The sequence below is a fragment of the Zonotrichia leucophrys genome, chromosome 1A (genome assembly GCF_028769735.1).
Source record: "Zonotrichia leucophrys gambelii isolate GWCS_2022_RI chromosome 1A, RI_Zleu_2.0, whole genome shotgun sequence".
NCBI classification, from domain to species: domain Eukaryota; kingdom Metazoa; phylum Chordata; class Aves; order Passeriformes; family Passerellidae; genus Zonotrichia; species Zonotrichia leucophrys.
The window spans coordinates 50,179,688-50,197,493 of NC_088170.1; the positions used below are offsets into that span (position 1 = coordinate 50,179,688).

General features: G+C 36.1%; 1 protein-coding gene across 8 annotated transcripts in view; it reads right to left on the reverse strand.

The window, feature by feature from the left end:
- The window catches only part of CADPS2 (calcium dependent secretion activator 2), a 284,215-nt gene that overhangs the window by 43,690 nt on the left and 222,719 nt on the right, over nt 1–17,806 (reverse strand). For 4 of the 8 annotated variants that reach the window (XM_064702734.1, XM_064702728.1, XM_064702726.1 and 1 more), the window contains 4 exons: nt 16,081–16,184; nt 12,390–12,546; nt 5,190–5,331; nt 4,941–5,060 (listed from right to left, as the gene is read on the reverse strand). In XM_064702734.1, coding sequence (XP_064558804.1) covers nt 4,941–5,060; nt 5,190–5,331; nt 12,390–12,546; nt 16,081–16,184 — 523 coding nt within the window. The remainder of the gene's footprint in view (nt 1–4,940; nt 5,061–5,189; nt 5,332–12,389; nt 12,547–16,080; nt 16,185–17,806) is intronic. The other 4 variants (XM_064702731.1, XM_064702733.1, XM_064702730.1 and 1 more) reach the window with 1 other exon arrangement.

The following is a 17,806-nucleotide window of genomic DNA, read 5'->3' on the forward strand; positions in this document are numbered from 1 at the left end:
TTATTTTATGTCTTTATGCCTTGCATCATACTGAACAGAGCACAAAAATAAGATCCCAGACATAATGTTTCTCCAAGAACCTGCAGCATATCAAATCTAGGAATTGCATGCAGCCTTAATTCACTTATCCACTGACAGCTGAAAGAGGCAGCTTCCCACTGGGCTTGCCAGGTACCTAAGCAGCAGCAATTAGTCAAACAGTACACTAATAAAGTACACTGGTTGCAAGATACTCCCACACATGACTCCAGAGTAGATGTAGAATGAATAATTTCTGGCTACATATGAAACTCCATAGGGTGGCTTGGGATATGAAAATGTAAGTATTAAATATCTAAGAATATTATAAATAAACCCAAAGATTCAAAAGCAGCTGGTTTCATTTATTCTGTAAACTACCAAGGACAGGGATGGTCATTTTACAAATTACTGCAATTTTTTTTTAAAGGTTACTACTGAGATACTACCCACTAGCATTTTGTGAGGACCATTTAGAAAACATGGCACAAGCACTGCATCCATTGTGAGCCCCCAGCTTGTGAACTCCAGCTTTTCATTCTTTATGCTGCCTCAAAATACATGGTCAGGGCTCAGAAAGTCAATAGAGAATTCCTTCAGCAGAACAGGATTTTCAATAATTTCAATGTCAGTTGCACTCAGCCCCATCTCTCCACTTTTCACCAGCAGATGAGGCAGAAGGATGGAGAAGAACCTTTGCAAGCATCAGTTGGTGTAAAGTCCCTCAAAGACACTGGGGACAGAGCTACTCCATGACTTCTCTTAGCTCAAGGCTGAGGCAACCTAAGGGTCAAGCAACCAAAACGAGTTTCTCAAGTCTTCTTTCTTACTGCATATCAATATTTTCAGAAGAAATTTGCCCCACAATATAAATTTGTCTTGCAGAATGCTCAATAGGACCTAGCTATTCAAAATTCCTTATTCTATAGAGAGCAGATCAGCCACATTTCCCCATGCCATCAGTCCTAGGGCTATAATTCTAAATACCCATCCTTGGAAATGCAGGCCATGTCCTCCTAGCACTTGGCTGGAGGAAAGCTCTATGACAGGAATGTATGTGGCACTGCAGACACAACCCCTCAGAACAGAGATGAAAGATGTCCTCCTGACTCCCTCAGCACTCACAAACACACAGAGCTCCAGCACAGGAGCTCAGACACATTCAGACCAACTCCCTCTACATCACTATTGGGGCACTGTGACTGCCCCAGCCTTGTCTCTCTCATCACCCATTACAGCTGAGCCTTAGCAGGAAGAATAGAAATGACACATTTCCTTTGGCGTTTCTTCTTCTGGGTGGAAGACAAGACAGGACAATTCTCCTATAAGCAAATATCTTATTCCAGGTTTCCCCAGACCTGAATTTTCCTGAAGATGATGTTTTAGACTGGCACCAGATAGCAACAACCTTGGGTGTGTACCTACAATATTTCTGGTTAGTGACACTATGTTATGTCTGCACTGAAAAGAATAATCATAAATTAAACCATAAAAAATTAAAATCACCCACATATTGAACTTAAAGCCCAGGTCCAGTAGACACACACAAAAAAAAAAAAAAATGAAGAGCCATTTAAAATAGTGTATTTGAATGAATGAATGAATAAGTAAGGAAAAACTCCTCATTGTGGCTGATTGAAAGCTTTTACAGAATACTCAAACATTTTTGCTCTTTAAGATTATCTTCAGCCAAATGGAAGAGTAATTCACAGTGCTCTGCATGTCTAGCCAATGTGTCCTCAGAGTTATCTTCTCCAGAGACCAATCAAGAAGAACAGACTGCTACTCATAACAATTTCCCCTTTTCATATCTCACTTTCCAATGCCCAAAAAGAAGTGAAAAAAGGTAATGATCCTTCTAAATGCGGTTATAAGTAGCATATATTTATTGCTCCAAAGCGAATTATCAAGGACAAAAAAGTAAAGGATTAATTAAAAAATATAAACAATCTTTGCTAGTAATGTTCAAGAGAATTGTACCAACTTTAAAGTGAAAATGGGAAAAATCTATTTTCATCAGTAAAGCACACAAATGGATGTCCACTGTGAATATATTTTCACTTCTTTCTCTTCAGCAAAATTCTTAGGTAGGCACATAATAGCTCTATTGAATATGAATATACTTAAATATGAGCCTGAGAGCATGGACACAAACTTTAGTAAAGTTTGGAGAACAATAAATCTCTTTCTGTTACAGATAAAAGAGACACAGGGCTGCAGCAAACCTTTAACACAGTTGGCCCACAGACTACGCATTCTCATTGTTTTTGACTCTCGGTTCTACATTGTGCAGTTCAAACTGATAATGATTAACTAGCCAAAACCATCACTTTTTGGTTAAAGAGGAAAGTCCCGCAGAACTCTGTGATGTACATAGCTATCTTCTTGCCAAATTATCAGTTTTGTGGCCAGGAGGGGGGAGCAGAGTGAACTGGGAAAGAAAGACTTGGGGGAGGCAGTGAGGAGGAGTCCACTTGCATTCTGAATTAGATGACTCTGCTGACTGCATGTATAATTCTGTGTACCCCTCTAGTCCACCTAAGCTGGGTTGTTCATCATTGAAAGGGAAAACTGTCAGGAAGCTGTGGGCTGTGCTTAGCAGGCATTGGAGCAAAAGTATTGGGTTACTCCTTGTTGAAGAACTTGACTAGTAAGTGTGTTCTTCCTGAAAAAGACGGGATGGGAGAAGAGGGAGAAAATAAAACCCTCCTCCTTTCTATGACATAACAGTGAAAGTGATCCACTTCCTCTGCCAGAAACTGAGCCACCATTACCAGGAGGAAAAAGGAAACTCCTTGGCATGGGAGGAGGGACAAGTGACTTGCAGTGCTTTAGCTGTGTTTTTTTTTTTTTTTTTTTTTTACCCAAACACATGACCATTCTGAGAATTCACTTGGCTCTTCAGTAGAATTAAGATAGGCTGATTCTTAAAATACTGCCTGAATACCAAAGTATTACAAAGGTAACTTAATGCTGCCTGCAATTGAGACGGTCAATTCATGCACATTTTATAAATATAACCTCAAAGCTCTATGTTTTGGGGAAAGAACATAAAGAGGTGCCTCCATCAGAGCCAGCACCATGGCAGATCTCTTCTAGGATGCAGTGTGGGGTGGCTGAGAGGGGATGGTGGCCTTACAGAGGTCACAACCCCAGTAAGAGACACTGCTCACCCCCACTTCTCTCCAAAAGCAGCAGAATGGTAGCTACTTCTGGCAAGTGTTCACAGCATGCCAACCTCACTGCTCACCAAAGGCTATGAAAACCTCACTGGTTGGTTAAGAATTTTATGCATTTTATGCATGTTAAGAATATATGCATATTCACATATACCTGAAACTGAATACAAGAACATATGCAAGGAGGATGAGCCCATGGCTGAATTTTACTTTGCTTGTACATGTTTTGACCACAGAGTCCAGATATATTGCTGCACAAACCCCTTCATTTAGGAAAGATCTACCACTATAATCCTCCAACCAAAATCTGTATTCATCATGAATTCAGTATTCAAAATATAGGAAATTTCATCTACACAATTTATTTTTACTGGATAGGGCTGCTAGAAAGCAGACTACAAGAGCACATCCAAGATTAGCAACTCTTAACTCTGAAAGCTATTCTTTAAAAAAAAGGTGACCTTTGAAAACCTGGGGATAACAGAAAGGAATTTGAGTTCCAGAAGGCCAATTAGTTTGTATTCAAAGCTGAAATGACTTGCATAAGCACATCAGGAGAAACCTAGCATTACTATAGTAAACACAAAAGGTACCAAAGCCAAGGATTAAGAGGAATTCTGTCACTTTTTAGGGGAATTAACAGCAGAACAACAATGATAATACTCCTTTTTTTTACAAGGAGTCAAGTCACATGAAAAAGGCAAGGGATAATGGGTTCGAGTTACTTATGGGGAGTTTCTGATTAGAAAGTAGAGGAAATTTTTCACAATTAAGACAATATGCCATTGGAATAATCCCCCCAGAGGAAATGATGGGTTCCCCAACATTGCACATTTTAAAAATTAATCTGGACAGGGCACTAGGCCTTCCTAGACCATGGTTTTGCCAAGAAAAGTTGATGAGATGATCCTTGAGATCCCTTTTAACATGGTATTCTTTGATTGCATTAACTCTTGCAGAAATAAATCTAATGCTATTTAGGAGTCTGTCATGTACTTGACAAGTCAACACTTGTCTTGAAATGATGTTATCAACATATGTGTTTTGAATGTGTGTTTTTTGAAGCTTTTCACTTTCATGCTTTCCTAATATAACTTTTGCTAAAATAAGGTTCATGAGCCCTTCTCTGACATCAATTGATGTGTCTTCACACAGAAATCAGACCTATAACTATGGGAATATTTCCACTGAGCACTGAAATGTTGGAGAAAAATCAAAAAGAAATAATTTTTTTTCAAGCAGACAAAGAAAGGGATGTACTTCTCCCCTTGGCACTTATTAACATTTTACTATTTTCCTCTAACATGGATATTTAATCTGATGACAATATTTGCAATCAATGACTTTCCGAGCCAATATAAAATGAGTTAATCAAACCCATGCAAAAAATATAATGGGCTGCCTCATTTTACAAAACCACAATCTAAAATCAATCATCCAAAAGGTTCCCCACTGCTTATTAATTCAAAAGAATCATTAGGATGTTTAGAGTATTAAACATCATTCCTGCTATGACAGACCTTTGCAAAGTTGATTTTCTGAGTTACCAGGTTTAAGATTGCTACATTTTAATGCACTAGAAAGCGCAACTCACTAACAGTCCATGCTGGGCTCACTCCCAAGAAACAACAATTTCCAACTAAGAGAGGATAAACACCATGCAATCCAAATACAGCTGCACAGAACACTAGCAAGGCCATGCAGAGCTGACATACAGTCAGAAAGTTATTGAAGAATACACACGTGGAGTCATACAAAGAAGTCATCCAGGTTGGTGTAGTAAAGCTAGGTATTTGTGGAAGATTAACAGGCAAACTTGGAACTTTTGGAAGAGCTACATTAGGAAGACTGTTGGTGATGCTCCTGTGAAGAAATAAACAATGTAGGAATACAATAAAAAATAGAATATTTGGAGGACAACAGGGGAGAACCCCTTATTAGACAGAAAGCTATAAGCAGGTGCTTTGTTCAGATTTTGTAAAAAGCACTTACTTGACAGGTTGCCATGACTCTTGTTCAAGACCTCTGTGAATGGACTGAGCAATTGATGATTCCATGAGATCAATGTAGCGGACGACCATGGGAACAAAAATTTCTTGCAAGTGCTTGTGAAACTTTCCATTGCACAAAAGTGCTTTAAAAAATAAACAAGAGACAAAAATGTCAGACCTTTTGTTACAGGAAGAAGTGTATCTTAAAATGTTTTGGTACACAAAGGCATTATAAGAATAAGATCTAGCTTATAAGATCTAGTAGGAAGTACAGTTCAGAAAAGATAAATGAAGTGTTCCATAAGGACAGTGTAGTCCATTTCAAATTGTCAGTGCAATGAAAAGTAGGTACATACAGAAATTCTTTACTGAACCAGAACTTTTTGCATCTTAACATTAATAATATGCTTTGCTGAATCTAAAGATTAGCAATTTTGTTCATTACTTCTACACTAAGACAGGACAAAAATACCTGAACAAAAAAAAAAAAAAAAGTATTTGAATGCCATTCATAAGCAGTAGAATATTATCTACTTCATAGACGGGACTTACTACATGAAAAACTGCATACACATGCAAACTGAACATGCTCAAAATCTGGAAATTCATTTGCCATCAGCCCTGCTTGTCCCTGTATTTGCCGAAGTGCTCTCTCAGCAAATCCTAACTCTTAGCACACTAATGTCCTGTCCCACCAAGACAATATATGTTTAATGTTTTGAATGTGTCTGTTCACCCTTTAATCTAGCACTGTTATAAGAACCCATGAGAGTATTCCCATGGGGATATGGAAATCACAGAAGCTCAGACACAGAGAAGAATTTTCATGACCTTGCCAACCTTTGTTTTCTTTTGTCTGTGCTCTGTTGTTTTAAATTATTTTGTGGGTTTCTCCTCCCACTTATTCTAGCATACAGGCTTCCTGTATAATTGGATGGGCACCAAAACCACATATTGAGGAGGCTTCCTCCTCTTCCAAGGAAGAAAATCCTGGATCACAGAGCTCACCATGGACACAATCCTTTAAAATTACAATCCCTTTTTGTTCTACTATCAATGCCACTCCATGTCTAACATGCTAAAATAATTTCTATAACTTCCAGAAACTATTTTGCCTTCCATTCCTGAATGATGTCCAGCCCAAACTGAACTTGGGAGACATGGAGACTGTAGGGAAAATGTGCTGTCAAATTTCTGTCTCCTGTCGCTACTTGTACTGCAAGGAGTGCCCTTGTTGCTGAATGTCTGGACACCATTTTACTTTTTTCCTTGAATAAAATGATGTGAAAACAAAAATTATTTTCTTGAAAACATCCTTGTAGAGCAATAGGAAATACTGTATCAATCACTTTTACCTGAGGAAGCAATATTATGTGATCAGCTCTCTGGTTTTGTGTAATTGCCTATCTTGCTAAGAATTTTGAAACTTTCAGCTAATTTCCAACCACTTTAGACACAGGGGTGGAGATATCAGATACATGAAGTTTTATAAAAACAGGCAGCTAGGTAGCAGGCAGAGATTATTAGGGTTTCCACTGAGAAAAAGGCAGAGGTGTAGGATCATCTCTTTATTAAACACTTGAGAATCCACCCTTGAGAGTACCTGTGAGTCCATTACAAACATGATCCATTATTTACACTGCTCCTCAAAATAATTGTTAACTAGTTAGTTCTGGCTTATTATTTCTATATCAGGAATCCAAAACAGCGTTATTTTCCTCTATTTATAATTGTCTTATATATATCCTAAAACTACAGCACCTTTCACAAGCAGCAAAAATGACTGAGGAGGATTTGGATATTATAGAAGTTGCACAGTAAACAGCTGATGAGCACTGCCTTTGAGAAACAAAAGGTTGCTAGCATCCATTTGCATATTAGACTGAGTTTTCAAGGCAACTTTGAGCTGAAAAATAACAGCAAGAATACAACTGTGCCAATTAAATCAATCTTGCTGCTTTATAGTGCACCAGTGAAGAAGTGTAATTAATCAGGCAATCACAGTTACTGGAAGGGATAAGCTCAGTGTTTTCTGAGCTCACTGCAAAAATGCTCTGCTACAAGCACTGCTCTGGGAATTACAGTAATGAAGCCTCATGGGCAGGAAGGTGACTTGTTATTTTGAAGCCAGCAAGAAATTTTAAGAAGTCACAGTCAATAAAGGTGTTCAAAAGCTGAATAATTTTCCTAACATCATGACACCAGTCTTTACAGAGAAGTGAAATTTTCCAAAATTATGCCAAGACTTATTGTCACTTTACCTCCACGGAATTCTCTCTGTATGTGGGTACACACCCACAAGAGAACTGTCGTGGATCAACAGCTCCATGAGCATTCTGTTTTCCCAGGGTTAAGGACTTGGCAGCTCTGATTTACTCATCTGGAGATCTCCATCAAGGATTAATGCAGGGCAGGGAAAGAACTCAGAGCACAGAGATAAGTGATATAGCTGATTATCATCATCAGACTCATGGCACTCTACCCTATGATTAAAATTGATCTTGCCAAAAGGTACCACCTGTGCATCAAAGCAGATGGGAAACAAGAGATCCTTGAGGAAATGCCATGCTTCAGATCCCACAACTACCATTTGTCTTCAAAGCTATGTAGCTTAATTCTCCACTGTCTTTTAAATATGGACACCTCACACCCTCTTCATATGAGCCATCATATGAGTCATGCATATTCACACAAGCAACAATAAAATGAAAGCCCATGCCAGAGCAAGGTAATGCATAGGCAATATTAAAGGAAAACAGATTATGGGAACAGAAACAGAAACCTGAACTAGATATTCTTGAAATATTGAGGAAGAAAACTATTATATTTTTTCCATGTTAGGAAACATATTAGCTGAAATATATTAAAATAGTACAAGAAAATACCAGAGATTAATCTAAAGTCTAGTTATTCAGTACTGGAATGAGGTTTCATCTCCAACAGTAGGAAATGAATCTGCTGTGCCTGTGTACCACAGAAGCAGAGAGGTTTCTATTGCTTTTACTAATACAGGCACATCTCAGGGGCTTTCCTAGAGTCAGCATGTCATGCTGTCCTCAAGAGCTTCTGCAGAATCCAAGGCAGGCAAGCATCACACAGATTAACATGAGTCTCCTTTCCCTTGACAAAATTGTTACTCTGTCAGAGAGTCTGTAATTATTCTGCTCTTAATTGGATCCTACTGAAAAGATAACCGGAATTTTCTGGAATATTTTAAAATCCAAAATAAGAAAGAGTATATTTCAAGAAGTAAATATCCTTGAGGGCCCAGATTATATTTCTAGCAACTGAAACTCAACCAATGACATGTGAAAAGAAAGTTTATATTCCTGTTCATTTGCTGTTTATATTCTGCCTCCACAGAGAATTTCTTAATTAGCTAGTTAAATTGCAGTAAAAATTGCAAGTGTTCCAAATTAAATGGAAATGATCTTGTATTTTTAGATATAAGTCATATTTTAAAAGTGAAATTTAGAGGTTTGCTTTGTGAAAGCAAGGTTAAAATTTATTTGAACTTTACAAGATAGAGTGACATAAACAGGTTATAGCACAATTTACGTTCGTGTAAAAGTCCCATTAGGAAAAATGATTATTGAATATTCTGTAAAGGAATAATGCAGCTTAACTCTCAGTATCAGTAACCAAGACAGGTAGCTGTATATCTATTTATGATTTCAAAGCAGTTCCTAATAGGACTGAGCCCTGATGTGAGAAAAGATACCCTCCACAATGAATGAGAAGTGTAAGGTTTGAGGTATTGGGGTGGGTATACAGTTTGCTCTGATTACCTTAAATCCAAGTTGCTTTCTAACTCTATCCTCTAGTTTAAGATAGGGTACAATTATTTTACACAAATTCTAGTCCAAAAGTGGTACACACTCTGTACAAAGCAAGAAGGTGATGATTCTGTCTTTGGTGGTGCTTGCCACTGCTACTAACAACAATAGTGGAAAAAAGTGTATCAGAGAATTCCTGTTTGAGGTCAATAACCATAATTATGGCAATGGCTTTCAAAAGGCTAACACTCAACATGCTGCTTTTTCTGAATCAGCTTCATCAGACTCTGCCCTTCAGAGCAGGTGCACAGACATTCCACTGAGTAATACTTGAAGGAGAATGAAGATTATGAGTCACCTTTATAACACCCCTGGTTTTGACAGGTTCATGCCAAGATAGCAATGCAACAATGCTGAGCAATAGCGCAGGACAAAGTGTCGGTAAGTGACATTTGTAGAGAAAACTTGGTAAGAAAATGATCAGAATACTGAATATAGAGTTGGAAAACTTCTACAACCAAAATATAGACACTTCATCCGACTAGGCATATGCCACTAAAAATATCCCTCACACCATGTTAAATTAAGAGGAATTAATAGGTCTGTCTTTTGGGCACTAAAACCCAGATTAATCTGAATAATTAAACAACTACAGAATGTAAGTTGCCCTCTAAAGCAGGCCTCTTCAAACACAATTTATAGGCTCTGTGGAAGAAAAGTAACATAGTCATTACAGAAAATAAGATACAATCCTGGGACAACTATGTTCTTCTTCCCCTTATGAATATCTAATTTTGGAAAAAATAATTTTGCTGTCCTAGAGAGATGTTGAGTACTCTATTGGTGGACAGTCTGCAAAGCTTTACAGAGTCGGGCATAATTGTGTGTGGACAATAGCAACTCTGGAGATCATTAAAATGTATACTATAAAAGCAGCTATAACATTTTTTTCAAATATTTACAATTTGAAAAAACACAAGGAGTTTATCTTCAATCTATTATTCATCTCCACAGTGAATGTAATTTTTTAATTCACTTTTTGTAGTTAGCAGAGAGATGTTAGATGTTAGCAGTTAGATGTTCCCATGAGAGCTGTTCTCTCAAGAGAACAGCTGAAATATTTTACAAGATGGGAAGATCATCCTCCTCCTTCCCTACCTCTGTTCTTTACAGTTTTTCAGTTAGACTAAATGGGAATGCAATAGCTGATGTGCTCTTCCTTGTGGAATAAGATCAGAAAAAATGGAGAGTCTTAAGGTGACACAAAATGGACTCTTTCATGAAAGAAATGAGAAGCTTCAGTCAGGACTTCCCCATCCTCCCCTCTCTTCATAAAAAAATAATACACCATATTGGAAAATGCATTTTTTCTCATTGTTAATTGAATGCCGACTTTGAAGTATTCGTCTTGAATCTTGTACAATGTTTTTTGCACAGTTTAAAATAGCACCTTCAGTATTATTTGAATATGAATTTTCATTATCTCACAGTTTTTTTTATTATACTTTAGTTTTGTAGTTGCAAAAATAGTTTTACATGCAAGTTTTCTTTAATGCTGTAAAATGTAAGACTGTTTCTTTATTGTTAGGAGTTCTCTCATGTCAGGTTTATGTGAAAACTGATTCATGCACCAAAGATTTAGAGCTCATTTAATGCTCTCAAGATAGAATAACATGCAGGTGTCAGTCCTCCAAATTTCAGTGAAGATTAACCTAATATGCAATATGGTGACCTAACTGTTCTTCATTTGAAAGAAGTCTGAAAAGTAATCTCTGATATAGCCAGAGAGTGAGAATAACCCAGTGGGATTTCCACCTCTTCATTTCCTAATGAGTTTTTTGATAATGAGAGGTGACTTTGCCAGTCACTGTGGGCTCTATTATGGCTAATTTACTCCACTTCACTCTCCTTGTTAATTATTAACACTAGCCTTTTTATCCTCATGAGACCACATTCCAGTTTTTCCCTCTTTAGATTTTTTTTCTAAATATATCTTTATGAAGGTGATAGTTTTCAGGAAAAGATTTCCACTTAGGGTAAAGTCAGAATTATTTGAAAAACTGTAAATTTTATTATATAAGCATGGGAAGCTCTTGCTAATGCTTTTAATGCAGTTAAAAGGTGAAAAGGCTGTTAATTAAAGAATGAGCACTGAGGTATGTTCCACTTGGGAATCACTTCTTGGTAGAATGGTCACTTGCCACTTGCTAACATGTCCACTGATTAATAGGTGACTAATTTCCATGGTTTCTTTCCAGTAGTTCTGGGAAAAAAAAAAGTGTGTAATTTTCCAGATGGTTTTCACCTGCCAGAAACTGTCATTTAATATATCTGTTACCATTAGGGAATTACTGAAATTGGTATACAGGTGTGATATTTCATACAACAGTTGTTTCATGTCCTTCAGTTAAAGTTTTACAATATTTGTAAGAGTTGCTTTAACATGGAAGTTTTCATAAAATGTCTTTCTTAAGCCTATTCTAGCAACTTAGCATTATTGTCCACTTAATCTTTTAAGGAAAGAAAAATCAGCAGCCTATTAGCAATCCCTTCTATGTGAGGACAACCCTTGTTTGTTCCTAACACTTCTCTAAGTCTGGAACCAAAGCTCAAAGGAACACAAATGACACAACAATAAAGTTAAAACTGGTGTCACAAATCCTTCTTGTAAGACTGCTTTAAAATATATACACAGTTTTCAGAAACCAAAGAATTGTTTTAAGAGCATGAACCATCACAACTAGAGATGTGCTTCCTTAACTGAAAATGTATGATGGTAGGAAAATAGGCTGAATATCCCACCTGAATACAGACTTCAGATTTTTAATCTGGATTTTAGATGATGAGACACCACTTAAAGTAGTGCACAATCCACCTTTCAGGAGCCCAGCTCTTCTGAGATCTGCAGCAGGATTGAAAATTCCTGCATCCTCTTCAGCAACCTCAATTGCCATCATGGTGATTTTAATAAGTTTCTGAAGTTGCAGTTTGCCCAACAATGGATCCAAACAGAACATCTGTTGTGTGCATTTTATTCCATTCATGCTGACACTACTATACCTTTATAGACATAACTAGTGTGAAAGAAGTTTAGAAGGAAATATGAACTAGAACTTTATTTAAGCAATACAGATTAAATGCAAGCTATCAAAACCTCTTACACTACTTGTACATAATTGATTCAAAACTGAGTAATTTGTGAATACCAAGTGGTTAATGCACTGCCTGAATAAGGAGTGAAATGGTGCAAGGCTAGAGAGAAACTGCTCAGCTTGCAGGAAATGGAACATCAGGGCATGTATCATAAAAAACAGGCACTGTCACTTTTATTTTGAGCATTGTCCTGTTTGGAAACACATTTCTAAGGTGTGGATACATTGAAAAATCTTATGCAAACAGTATGTAAACAAAAAATAAGATCTTACTGTCATTTCTGAGGGCATTATTCAGCAGCTGGAAAAGTGGGAAGCTGTCCCAGGAGTCTTGTGGCTGTGCCTCAAGCGCTGAATCCATGTCAACAGAATACAGAGACAAAAACTTCTCTGCATGCTCAGCCAACAGTTCAGGCCACCAAGCGAATGCCTGCAAACATGACAAAATAAAATTACTAAACATGAGCCAAAGCCAAGAGATGTGCTCTGTCTGTGGCAGAACACATCTGAGTATGTCATGTCAGGTCCTGTCTCATTTGGGGAGGAAGAATGGGCCAAGTGAAAAATGTGAAAATATTTTATGAAACTTTGCATCAAAAAAAGGAAAAAAATCAAACAGATTATTGTGGGCAAGGTGATATGATCAGAATAAAAATATAACAGCAAAAAAAAAAAAGAGAGAATATAAACTTTTTTTTTCAGAGAGCAAAGAAAAGCATGAAGGCCTTACTCTTGAAAAAATGACTGTATATGTTTCTTTTGATTTCATTACATTCTAGAGCAGATGAATTTATTTTTAAAATAAATCTTTTTGAATACATTTTACATTCATTTGGTAATCAAAAAGGATGGTTTATAGTAAAATTTTATTCCTTGAAGTCTGAGGGTGTTTTTTAACAGCTAGAGAGTGATTTTACTTCCTATATTTGCCTTAAAGAGATCAGCTTCTTCTGAGGAGGACATCCAGTTTTCCTTGTGCAAATGCTGTAAATCTTTAGAAGTTCACTAATGTCTATACTCATTTTCAGTAACTTAACATGTTGGAACTGTTTTCTCTGTCAAAAATTTATATTCTTAGGCAATCATTAAAGAAGAGAAGAAATCTGTGAAAAATATTATCAGCAAGTAAATCCAGTTCTTCATCAAAGACATATAACTATTGTACCTTTTTACCAGCACATAAACGTAGGCTTTAAAATGCCAGTGTTGGAGCTGAGCACTGCATCAGGGGAGTTCTCTGATCCTGGAGTTAAAGATGAAGGTGGAAGGAGTTTGTGAAACAGGATGAGCATTGAATCCTGCTGAGAGTGTTTTGCTCAGGGTTTATAAGAACATATCACAGTGAGAAATGCCTACACATGCAACACAGGAAGATGTTATTGCTTTCAAACTTATGCCACTCATTTTGAATATATAATTTTGAATATTTTTGAGTTGCCAGCATGGAACATAGGTAGCTTGATCTACACAAGAGCTGAGACCCCTCAGCTTCAAATAAATTCAGATAAATCTTCACTTGCATTTATGAAATGCAGGCCCTGGGTGGTGTAGACTTATGTAGTCAGGTCTGAAAGGCATGAAATAAAAGACAACTTCTGTAAAGTGGTCTACAAATGTGGTTTTGCATCATGGACTTTCTGATGACTACCTATAGTTCTTTTTGACATGGGGCAAATGGAGAAATGATGAATTGGCAAAAGTCTGAAAGAAATGCTGAGCATCTCCTGCTATTACTGAAAAGTACTTTGTGTGTTCCAGCGGTAGGACTGAAGGATGACAACTGGCACCACAGTGAGGAGGAGAGATGAGGCTGTAAAAACTTGGGCAAGAGTTTGAAATGGAGTCTCTCAGTTTCATCAAAGTGGAAGAAATTTCTTATTCATGAACCTGTTTAAGTAGGAGTTAATTAAAGGAGCAGGCTCTTTACTCTAGAAAATAGCTGCATGAAAATAAAATATGTATATAGGCACTGGCAGGGGACCCTTCTAAGCAAGCAAAACTCTACTCACAAAATATTGCCAAAATTTCAAAACAAAGCAAAACCAAAACTAGAAAATGAACACATTTTCTCTCAATTTTCTTCCTTCTTGTAAATGACACTTTGAACCAGACAGAAATTCTTCTGACTCTCTCTCAAGAGATATGCATCATTACTTGTGCAGCAAGAGATAATAGAAAAAAAAAAAGTTAAAGCTAAATGTAACAGCACAGTTGCTATGGATAATAATAGGCTAAAAGCAATTAGCAATTGGTGACACACATTCTAGGAGAACAGAAACATTGCCTGCATTAAAGGAGGAATGGAATTCTTAGATTGTAGAAGGCACATAAATGTGGCTATGCAACACCAGAAATCATCGAAACATTTTATGCTACATGTTCAATGCACAGTTCCATGCTGTGAGCAGAGCAAAACAATGCTTAGTTCATCAGGAATCACATACCTCTCTTCCCTTTGGGAATCCCCGAAATTTGTAAATGTTATGAATTAAAAAAAAAAGAAAAAAAAATCTAGTGTTAAAAATGTGATATATTACTTTACAGATTACTGATCCTTTTTGTTAACTGTAGCATCAAACACTGAATATTTGCATAACATTAAGATGTGAAGTCACCAGACTTAATTATCTTTTTTGAGTAGGGAATGTATAATTTGGCAATCTTTTTCTCAGAAATTCTGTATGCCCTATAAATTTCAGTGAAATTGAACATGCATTATATGAATGAAGGAAAGGGAAAATAACCTTAACATTTCCTTTTTTCTTTTCAAGGTACCTTAGATTAGATTGCAAACTTTTTGAATAAATTTTTCTGAAGACACGTGCAATATACTTATCCTTCTGAAAAACACCACATCTCTGACTGCAAATAAGTAGTATAGAATGCAATCTTTAACAGAGATGCTTAATCATATATGTATGATTTGATCTGGCTTTTGTTTCTCTGTTCTTTTCCACAGAAGTCCAATTTTCTTACAGTAGTGCAGGTCCTCAAAAGACAAAGACAACAATATATACATTTTATTAAGTAATCATTACACTGTAACACAGTGGCAACAGTAGTGTAGAACAGGACCTCCAGGGAATTAATTTCAAATCATCAAAACAGCTGTTTCTTCAGTATATGATAAAACATCTCTAACAAGTTCACACATGACAGATGTAGGCTAAAAACCAGATTCCATAGTGTGATATAAAACCAGATGTTTTGAATGATCATATTTTATAACTATATATACTAGATAATGTTTATCTATTTGCATATTTAAAGAATATTTATTGAGTATTTTGAGATCATTTTAAAAACAATTTCCTGAACCTTAGAAAACTGTATTTATTAATTAAATTTCAATAATATATACCAGTGTTTCCAGGCAAGTTAGGTTTTGTAATTCCTTGACATAAGAGGTGCTAGAATTCTAGCTGTTGTGGTTTCTTTATCACTAAGAAAAGATGTGAAAGTAAGAAACATAAAATTGTTTTATTTCATTGCTTCTACCTTACAATGCCATTTTTAAAAGCAAAAGTTTAAGAGCATACTTTTCCAATCAACAGAAGAGCAATGGAAATGAGATTATTATACCTATCATTATTTTCTTATACATAATTAGATCTATACAGCATGATGAAAAGGTGAAGGTGAAAAGTTGGAAGGAAAAACTGTATAAGGCCATGAATGTTTTCCATACCATTTCAGCACCTCCAGCACAAAGATGCTTTCTCTTTTTTATGCTCTTTAATTTTCACTTCTAAACCTACAGTTCATTCAAGTGAATTGAAGTAGAGTTTTATTTCACTTCACTTTACATAAGCTTCAAGTCTCTTATTCCTCTGTAAATGTGAACTGCCTTAAACATATGTCAGAAAGGAAAACTAAAATGTTTCTTGACAGACTTGCTTCACATCAGAGGAGCAAAAATGCAGGAACGAACCATTCTCTGCAGCAAATGCAATTACAGACTCACCTCTGAATGATGCTCTTCGTTTTGCTGCAATACCTCAATACAGAGTTCTGCGAGGTGGAGAACCTCTTCCAGTTTTCTTGCAGGTGTTGCTTGATTCATAGTCTCTATATGAATATAAAATGTAAACCAAAATTGTTTTAGTTACAAATATGATTTACAGTAAGAGAAAATTATGTCAGAAATGGGAATGCTGCAAACTGACAAATTTCTAAAGTAAAAGAAATTTCAAGTGTTAAGGATAATGATTTAATACACATAAACAGAGCTGAATGTCCAGATTACTAAAAAGAGAAAATAATTCACAAGAGCATCAGTGGTCACTGTAAACATTATCTAAGATGTGAGAAATAACAGATGCATCAGTGTATTAGATGCTCAACTTTTGCAATAAGGAAGTTCTTTTTCTCTTCAAGGCCATATATACAAAGACAGCAGATAGTGGAGACCTTTTTTGTTATTATCAGTACAATATCCTCTCACCAGGTGACTCATTACTGTCATCAGCAAAATTCATACCTTTTGCAGCAGTCAAAAATTCCAAATGTTCAATCAAAAGAAGACATTCCATTTTAGGTATATTTAAAAATAAGAAAATGCAAACCAAAATAACTCATACAACTAATTTCTAGTAACTACTTATTCAAATAACTAATTTTCTACCTGCTGTTCATCAGTAAAGGTGAATCTGAATTCTTTCCAATACCATACCATGAAAAATAGCATTACGAAATAAGGATCTTATAACAGAATTAACACAAGTCTACTAAAAATTCCACCTAGAAGAAATACAAATGCAAAAATTACAAATTACATGAGGCTCACTTACTCTACCCAGAAGACTTCAAAAAGAAAAGAAACAACAAAGGTAACCCAAATGTAACTAAAATACTTACAGGGAAATTAAACAAAAATTAGCTTGCAATTAAAAAAATCATAGCACTATATTTCAGGAAGAATCACAGGAGATAAGGGAAGAGTCCAACAGAATTTTTTACAAACATTTTAGTCAGTAAAAGTAACTTGTCTGACTATGTAATCTGCATTGTTAGGGATAACTTCAGCATTAGCTATTAGAGCTTGTTTGCTTAAACATCTTCTTGTTGCTAAGCATAAATGTATGGTCACATTAACCAGGTTTGCAGAGAACTCATAAAGCTGATAACAAGGTAAAGTGGATTTCAGGAATTCTGTTCTCTCATTTTTTGTGCAAGTTTATGGATATCAAATCATGTGAATACACATCTTCACATGGACAGCAAATCATGTGAATACACACCTTCATATGCAGAAAATTGTGACATTTCCTTCCCATATTGCATTGATCATTACATAGACCAATAGCAGATTAATGAAACAATTCACATAATCTCCTTGGTTTTAGTAAGAATATCAATCTGCATGCAATAAATATTTTTAGCACTTGACATTTATAGCAAGTCAAAGCAACATTGCAGACATTTTAAAGGCAGGTGACCTTGTCCAGTTCTCCAGCACTAACACATTAATGCTTATTACAGCAATGAAATATAGAGCTTTGATGCAATTTTGAAGAAACACTGGATTAGAATCGCCAGCAAACACCTACTTCAAAGTGACTAATACCCCACATTGTTTGCATGCAAAAACCAAGCAGGAAAACTACTTATTGAAGCAACTACAAAGAATTTTTTCAAATCTTATTAGAAGAGACCACATAACCAGATATGTTGAAATACTTTTTTTTTTT